Source organism: Pecten maximus, unplaced genomic scaffold (assembly GCF_902652985.1).
Source record: "Pecten maximus unplaced genomic scaffold, xPecMax1.1, whole genome shotgun sequence".
Classification (NCBI taxonomy): Eukaryota; Metazoa; Mollusca; class Bivalvia; order Pectinida; family Pectinidae; genus Pecten; species Pecten maximus.
Genome location: NW_022982894.1, coordinates 21,039 through 29,710, shown reverse-complemented (window position 1 = coordinate 29,710; position 8,672 = coordinate 21,039). Strand labels below are relative to the sequence as shown.

At 35.4% G+C, this 8,672-nt stretch overlaps 1 protein-coding gene across 1 annotated transcript; it reads right to left on the bottom strand.

Annotated features, from left to right (window-relative positions):
• Positions 1 to 239: 239 nt before the first annotated feature.
• LOC117321100 lies at positions 240 to 8,634 on the bottom strand. The gene is made up of 6 exons (XM_033875571.1): positions 8,000 to 8,634; positions 3,403 to 3,591; positions 2,136 to 2,228; positions 1,736 to 1,810; positions 897 to 1,173; positions 240 to 369 (listed from the first exon to the last, which is right to left on the bottom strand). The coding sequence occupies exons 1-6, from the start codon at positions 8,584 to 8,586 to the stop codon at positions 262 to 264; spliced, it is 1,329 nt and encodes a 442-aa protein (XP_033731462.1). The 5' UTR covers positions 8,587 to 8,634; the 3' UTR covers positions 240 to 261.
• Positions 8,635 to 8,672: the final 38 nt, after the last annotated feature.

Here is an 8,672-nt window from a genome sequence, read left to right as displayed (position 1 = left end):
GTTTTAAAGTTTTTAGAAATTTTGGGTTTTGAAAATTCCCTTTTTTTGGGGTTTCATAAAAAAGTCCCTAAGTTAGTATAGAGTTTTTAAAAATTTTGGAAGTGAAGAAAGTGCTCTAATTTAGAAAAGGGGGATTGTTTTTTTAAATTTTTCCTAGCATAGAAGTGTTTTTTAAAAATTTTAAAGTAAATCCTTTTTAATTTTGGTTTGAATCCTAGTCATAGAAGCGCTCTAAGTTAGTATAGATGTTGGGTAGCATCACTACAGGTATACCCTTACTCGTAGACTTGTAACTAAGTCACTTGGCATTTCCTGGGTAATTTTGTTGATTTCTCTTTGGATAGCTCGTTTCAATTCAGCTGTAGATTCCTTTAAGCAACCACAGAAACCAATCGTATTTTTATTTTACCTTCCTGCTTACTTAGAAAGGAAACTTGAATGTAAATCTCTCATTAAATGCAGCTAAAAACATAAATACTTTCAAATCTATCAGTTATTTTAAAGTCATTACAGAGAGTAGTGTTTTTAATAATTTTCTTGTGTGGAAACAAAGAAAATGAAAATGGAAACATTTGAAGTGAGAAAGTAGGAAGAAGTTTGTTATTCAATCAAAATGTTGATACATCTTACATCTTGGAAATGCAGATGTAGCATTCAGACTTGCATACACATAGGAAATATCAATATACTTAAAAGCTGTTTCTGTCAACACAGTTTTGACGGATTAAATTTTTCAAAAGTACATTTGTACTAGAGAAGACTGCTTAAAACACAATGTGTAGAATAAAGTGAAATATTAATCTAATACAGATTCTTCACATCGACTTAGTTTTCTCAGAAGAAGAATTTTCAGTTTTAATTTTCATTCATTAATCTTGTGTCACAAATACGCTTACCTGGGACCAGTCTGGTCTTGGGCTATAACTGCGGTTATGTCTCTCCAGATATCGACTGGAACTCAGCGAGCTGGAAATGGAGTTGTACCGCCCCTCCTGTCGTAGTCGTTTGGCAGTACTTCCTCTACCATCCCACTCTGAAACCTCTGGAGCTGCCGCCCTCTTCAGGGAGGGTGTTTCCAGACGTGGTATAGTGTAATCAGAAAGGTCTGGAAGGGAGGCAGGCAGGGGAGGTAATGAAGATGTGGACGCATTGGACTGTTGACTTTCCTGTCGTCTGTAATTCAAATTTTTTTTTTTGTAATGACTTTTAACAAAATTTGCTTTAGTGTACGATATATATGTGAAAGAATACATCGGACATCTCTTTTCAGCTTTCAAAAGGCAAAAGAGACAATTTCTAAAATAATAGCAAAAGAGATGATTTCTAAAATAATAGCAAAAGAGACCATTTCGAAAATAATATTGAAAGAGACAATTTCTAAAATGATAGCAAGAGACAATTTCTAGAGAAAGTCTAACTTCATGTCCCTACTCTCTCATCATTTAAAGAATTTACTTGAAGATCCATAACATTAAAAACATTGTTAATGCTTGTAATTTCATTTTCCTTCAACTTAGGATTTTTTTTTTTATTTCTTATGGTCTTTTTCACTGTAGAGAATATTATTCAGTTCTACTAACAAATCATTAGCAACATAACAAAAGGACAAAATGAGAGGAAAGAGGCTTACTTGTTTCAAATGAATCAAATGAATAAAAGTAGAATTTCCTATACAGATTATCATTAAATAATCTGCCCTTCCAAATACATTCATATGCCACCTAGTATATTTTACCTTCTCTTGGATTTTTGGGTTTGTACCTCTGGGCAGAAGTTATCTTCTTCAGATGGGCCAGCTGTTCTTTTTCTCCTGATAAAAAATTAATCAATTATCCTCTGTATTTATGGGGCGCTAAATCCAGTAAACAAACGCAGCATTATGAAACTGTTTATGCAGGGATCAAATAACTTGATTTTTACTGAGGATATCATCTGTGTCACTCAAAGCGATAGCTCTTTTGATAATAATGTATTCACATCCTTTCCTCAATAATGAAACTCGAGAATTTATCAGAATATTATTCATACTGAACTTGGAAAATGACAATTGCCCCAAAGAGAATCACAACAATCAGTGAAGATATAATCATAAAACATTCACTCCGACACCTTAAATCAAGCTGTTTCCAATATACCTTTTCTCCTTCAGGGCGGTGAGAACCGACTGCATGTCGGGTGTTTTTCTGTTGTCATCTGTCACTGTATCTTTTTTTCTTACTTCTAACACCCTGTTCAATATAAAGTAAATATCAACAATCGCATCAAAATCCAGGAACAAATGAGATAGATTTAGTAAAAAGAAATAAAATGACACACCAAGCCAGTATTCACACTGATACCAACTCTGTCACACTGAAGCAGGCAATACTTAATTCCCAAACATTTCTTTTATTCCATAAACCTGATGAGCAATTTGAATAAAGAGAATGAAACTTACTTATTGCAATGATTTTTGAGTCCTTGCTATGGGGAAAATTTAGTGTTTCCATAGCTATATGAACACCAAAATTCTAAAATTCTAAAATATGCAGTAAATCTACTGAACATTTTCAAACAAAGAATCAGGAATAATATTTAGACCATGTCTGGGTTTTTTTTTCCTTGTTGAATTGGGTTTAGGTTAAATAAAATTAATTATTTGGTTCTTGTCAATTTTTTCTAAAAGAAGATGAGGGAGAGTTATTTGTTTATATTTTTTTTAATTTTTCAAACCAATCATTATCCATTTTCATATTAACTGCTTCAAAATGTGGGAAACAATGCTTTATCATGATTCGTTCTCTTTGATTCACATTAATGAACATGTGCTCTAATTTCATGGTTAAATATAATGGATATTACAGGAGAAAGGCTTGTTGGTGATACTTTTTTCCATACATTCTTCTCCTAAGAAGAATGAGGGAAAGACTTTTTTTTAGTCAATCAGGAAAATATAAGACAAGTGGGTTTTTGTTTTTTTTACTTCAAAGCAGATGAGGGAGGGTCTAAAAACCAAGATTTTTTTGGGGGCCATAGACAGGCATGTGAGTATAACATGCTATGCACCAGATAATACATTGGTAAAATGCATATGACATACGGTAATTGTAATAACGGTAACTATGGTTGGTGACAAACTATTTATCTCTGTATATATGTGGCATTCTACTGTATGAATAATTCATATTTAAATAGAAAACAAGAACACCATGTAATCAATGCCATAGTAATATAAATTATAATTGATAGTAAGTCCAGCAAGCTAGTTTCAAAGAGCTTGGTCGAAAAAGTGAGAAAACAGGGTGAGATTTTCAGACAAACTTTACAAAACTATATTTTCTGAATTTTCAAGTAGAAATAACACTGCAATTTTTTTTTTATATATTAATGATCTGAAGCCAATGCAAAAGCAAACAAACTTACCTTGGACTGCCAAGCTTGTGAGGATCTGGGGGAGCTATTTTTATAGTATTTGGACTTCGTACAGAGGAGGATCGTACTTTGGAGAGTGGGTGACGATCATGATTGGACAGTCGGACGGCAGGGACAAACCCTGGGGAGGCAGTCTCAGGGTGACTTGTATAGCTGCTGTAGTCATCTTTGGCAGTATACCTATGCAAAGAAAAAATTTGATACACTCAGTACAAACATTTGGCACAAAAAGTAACCTTCCTTGGGCATATATTTAGGATTAAATTATATTTATTTTCTCATTCATTGTATAAATCATACGCGTAGTGATGAATCATCAGCATTGATGGCCCATTATATATAATAAATAAAGCTAGTATACAGAAGAAATTCTTTGAAGAAGTCTTACTGATAACGAATGCCTGAAAGTAAGTAAATTAAGGGTAAACAAGAGGTCTCAAATTCCCTTCTTCCGCTGGAGAGAAATTTGTACTGAATATACATTTTTCATGTAATAGCACTTTATTTATAGTCTTGATATATTTTCCATAAATGCATATGTAGTTCAACTACATCGTGTATACACCTAAAGAAACTGCAAAATGAAATGTGAATGGAAATATAATGAAATTGAAAGTGAGAGGTTGTGACGTCACAACTTGTAGGTGATTGCATTATGGCAGGCGTAAAGGCCTCCATAAAAATTGGAAGCTTTCTTCCGAATGTATCCCCATTATTCATATAGATTACAACTAATCATACCTGGTTTCCATTTGTTACCATATTACTCGTATTTTATATGGGTCAGTCATGATGAAAACAGATCCATGTCCAGAACATGATCATCTCAGATTGCTAGAATTTGGGAGCACTACCAAGCTTCATTAGCTTACATACATGTACAGTATGTATCCAGTCTGTCAAAAACTTGAAAATAATTGCAAACTACTGCATGCCCCTAACTGTGATTTAATATGATCCCTGTGATCGCAGGTTTCTAGGAATGATCTTCTACGCGAGACATTCTCAGTAAAGTTATGTCAATCTTATGAACCTCTCAAGGATTTTAGTGTTATTTTCAAATCTATTAAAAATATTATGTGGCATTAAAAATTCTCTCCTTTCAATTTTTTATTGGACATATAATCTGCCCTTGCAAAGACTCTTAATATGCCCCTCTCGCTCGATAAGCAAACAGATTATTGACCCCACCAGTATAGGCTAAAGGGAAATTCCAGCCGGAGTTAGTAAAGTGACTTCAGCCTAGCTATGGTCACTACTTTTAGTCTCTTTCTCCTTCACAACTTCTTCACCTCTTTGAAGACCATCACAAACCAGACTGTCTGCTTCAATATCTCGATTTGCAATCTCATAACTTGTAACAAGTTGTCAATGGCATTACACGTAAGCAGCTGGTAATTGGAAAATAAAGAGCAATGACAAACAATATCCTGCTCCTCTTCATTGGCTTAAACTAATACTTGTGACCTAGCTTGCTCTCCATGTAAAGGGAGTTCATACTCATAGTCCTATATTCAGGTTGGGAAAAACTGACGGCTTGCATATAATATGCCAGTTGGAGTATGGATTTGTTACCAAGGCCCAAGGGGCCTGAATCACTCAACTGCTTCTAGAGCAACTTTGAAGTTTATCTAAGGCTATTTATAAGCAGGTACTAATAAATTCAGATCACCACTTTATTATCAGAGAAGGCTAGCTAGGTTTATTCATGTAAGTAAATTTTGTATAAAAGCCTTCATTCCAGCATACTATTGGCCCAATAGCAGGTCTCAGGGTTTTTGCCAGCTATTTTGGGAAAGGGTCCCTGAACAAAAATTGGGAAAATATCATTGGCATTTTCCACAAATTGGGAAAATACAATCGGTGTTTCATCAAATTTGGGAATATATTATAAAATTGGAAAAAGATATGAATTATACAAGCTTAGCTGTTTCTTTTCATAATATTTGTACAAATGAATACAAGTCAGCATCTCTTTTCAGGATATTTGTTTTAATCAATCAGAGAATGTTTAATTTTCTGTCTTTAGTGTGCTTAAACTCATTAACAAGCTTGTCAAGAGTGAAATCAGTCAGGTTGGAGATCGTTTGAAGCAGCTGCCTGACTTTCAGATCGCGAATTACCAGTATTTCGCTAAAGCTCGTAACTTTCATTAAATCTTTCGAATCTTTGAGCAAAATCTTCTTTTTGCGTAATATTTGGAATTGTGTGACATCGTCCTGAGTCCAGTAGTTGATTTGACCTCGGTAAATAGAACGAGTCAACGTACGTAAACGCTTTGCATTAAACTCCCCTTTAAATGGGCGATTCAAACGCAGATATGATATGACTTCAATAAGACTATCCAAGCGCATGCGCGAATCGCAAAACCAACAACAACACGATGACTCACGGTAACATTTTAACGTTGACAAAATAATAACTGGAAGCTTGTATAAATCTAAATTTTTAGGTTGTCTTATGTTAACAGCGATTGGGAAAATACAGACCGGAATTGGGAAAATATAGACCGAAATTGGGAAAATAGTGCCAATTTTAATTGGGAATGGGTCCGTGTACCGGACCCAAAATATGCCTGGCAAAAACCCTGGGTCTGGGGACTCTCTTGGCTATTAAGATATCATTGTTTTATTTTTTTAACAAATTTGACCCCTGTGACCTTGAATGTAGGTCAGTCATTTGAACAAACTTGGTAGAGCTTTCCCCCTGCATGCCACAGACCCAATATCAACTCCCTGTGACCTTAAAGGTAGGTCAAGGTCATTCATTTGAACAAAATTGGTAGCCCTTCAATTCAGCATGCTACAGTCCCAATATCAAGTCCCTGGGCCTCTTGGTTATTGAGATGAAGTTGAAACTTGTTAAAAGATGACAGCCTATTTGACCCTTTTAACCTTGAATGTAGGTCACGCTTATACTTTTGAACAAACTTGGCAGCCCTTCACCTTAGCATGCCATGGGACCAATATTAGGTCACTGTGCCTCATATGTTTATTGAAAAGAATTGGTTCGGTTTATTTTGTTTAACGTCCTATTAACAGCTAAGGTCATTTAAGGACGGCCTCCCGTGCGTGCGACATGTATGCGTGTAATGAGTGAGTATGCGTGTTTTGGGAGGCTGCGGTATGTTCGTGTTAAGTCTCCTTGTGATAGGCCGGATCTTTTGCCGATTTAGAGTGCTACCTCACTGAAGCACACTGCCGAAGACACCCAGCAGCACACCCCACCCGGTCACATTATACTGACAACGGGTGAACCAGTCGTCCCACTCCTAATTTGCTGAGCGCTAAGCAGGAGCAGCAACTACCATTTTTAAAGACTGTGGTATGTCTCGGCCAGGGGACAGAACCCAAAGCCTTCCTCACAGCGGCGAACGCTCATGCCCAACTAAAGGCCAAAAGTGAGGCATTGTCAAGGGAGACATTAGGAAGAAGAAAGTTGTTTAGAAAGAAGAGAAAAGATAAGATCCCAAGTTTAGTCGCCTCTTACGATCATGCAATGGGGGCAGCAGGTACAATTCTTACGCCCTACCTGCAGGGCAGTTATTGAAAAGAAGTTGTTTTAAGGAAAAAGTTGACGCCAGAGGGAGGGCTGGATGGATGCCTCACTAGGGCATAAGCTCACTTGCCCTTCGACAAAATAGCCCAAATCGTTTAATTATATAAATAGTTTATTGACGACTGGATGCCGCACTACGGCATAAGCTCACTTGCCCTTCGGCAAAATAGCCAAAATCGTTTAATTATATAAATAGTTTATTGACGACAGGGTAAATATTTTTATAGATAAAGATATTTACTGAAATTTTTAAAAAGTTTAAAATGAGATTGGCTATATTGAGTAACAAAGCTATTTAGAGAATATATATACATGGCTAGTATATTAAAATACAAGGTTTATTTTAATTCGAGACTTAAGAAAGCTGAGATGACGAGGCTTTGTCGAATCATATCGCACCAATAAAAACCTTGTATTGTAAGATACAAGCTGTGTATTCTGTTTATCCTGCAACAATTTTCTACGAGGTGACAACAAATTCTTTTTTTTGTGTACCTTTCTTGGGTACGAGTGATCCTGAAGTGTGCTATTACATTGCGTAGGAAAATATCCATTCATTGATACCTCTTGTGTATTTACTACCACAAAACTATTAATGCATCATTGCAAAATAGTTCCAGGCTTTTATGTAAATCAGAGTTCAATTTCACTAATTATCATTCAGTATGTGTGGCAGTTGCAGGAAAAACCTCCATTGGCGTACACTGTATAATATGCAAGTTGGTGGTTTTCCCTAATGATATATACTATCTTTCATGATTTTAACATTATCATATATAATTTTTATATAACATAAGGTTCAACAAGGAACAAAAAATATGTTTAAAATCTTATAATAAAAGATAAAACTCATATGAAACTTTATATTATAAACTAAAAGGACTATATGGTACCTGAATTGTTCAAATGCAAGGTTCATGATGTCTTTTCCAAGCTATTGCAGTATTGTACTCCAACACTTTTCACCATTAATTTAAAGAAGAAAAAAAAAGTCCTCTCCTTTATTACTCTGCTATATACTGTATCTCACCTTGGGCTAACAATCGTCTCCAGACCCAATGCTCTTTTGATAGTTGGTAGAAATGGTATTCTCGTGTTACTATCGGAATGTGTTGTAGTGTCTATGGGTTTCACAGAAAACGAATGTCTCCTTGAAATAAGCTGACTTGCTTTTCGAGTTCTTAGTCCTGTTCCAGCTACAGGCGATGCGACACGAATTCCAGGAGAACGAACACCAGGGGAATTAGTGACAGGAGACCGCCATTTATCGAACGATCTGTCAAACTTTTTATCGTTGAAAGAAGTATTTGAAAATCCATTTCTATGCATGTTTTCATCTGTAGAAATATCCTTTGAATATTTATGATATTTCGTCCCTGTTTGTGAATGTGACAAACTCTTCTTTTTCTTTTTTGTCGACAATGAAAATTCTAAATTTGCCGGTGACTTCAGTTTCGTTGCACAACGTTCACCGATTGACCTACCGAAGATGATGAGGATGAAGACACTAATAAAAGTGGAAATTAAAATCGTAATAAAGCTAAAATATGATAAAATATAAATAATAAAAAATGACAAAATTAAAATCACAAGTAAAATCTTAAAATCAAGCTGCATGCTTGATTTCCACACGCGGTAAAAATTAAAGTTTAAGATTACCGCTTGACTTCCGGTTTCGATGCAGTGAAGGGGCGCAGTGAAGA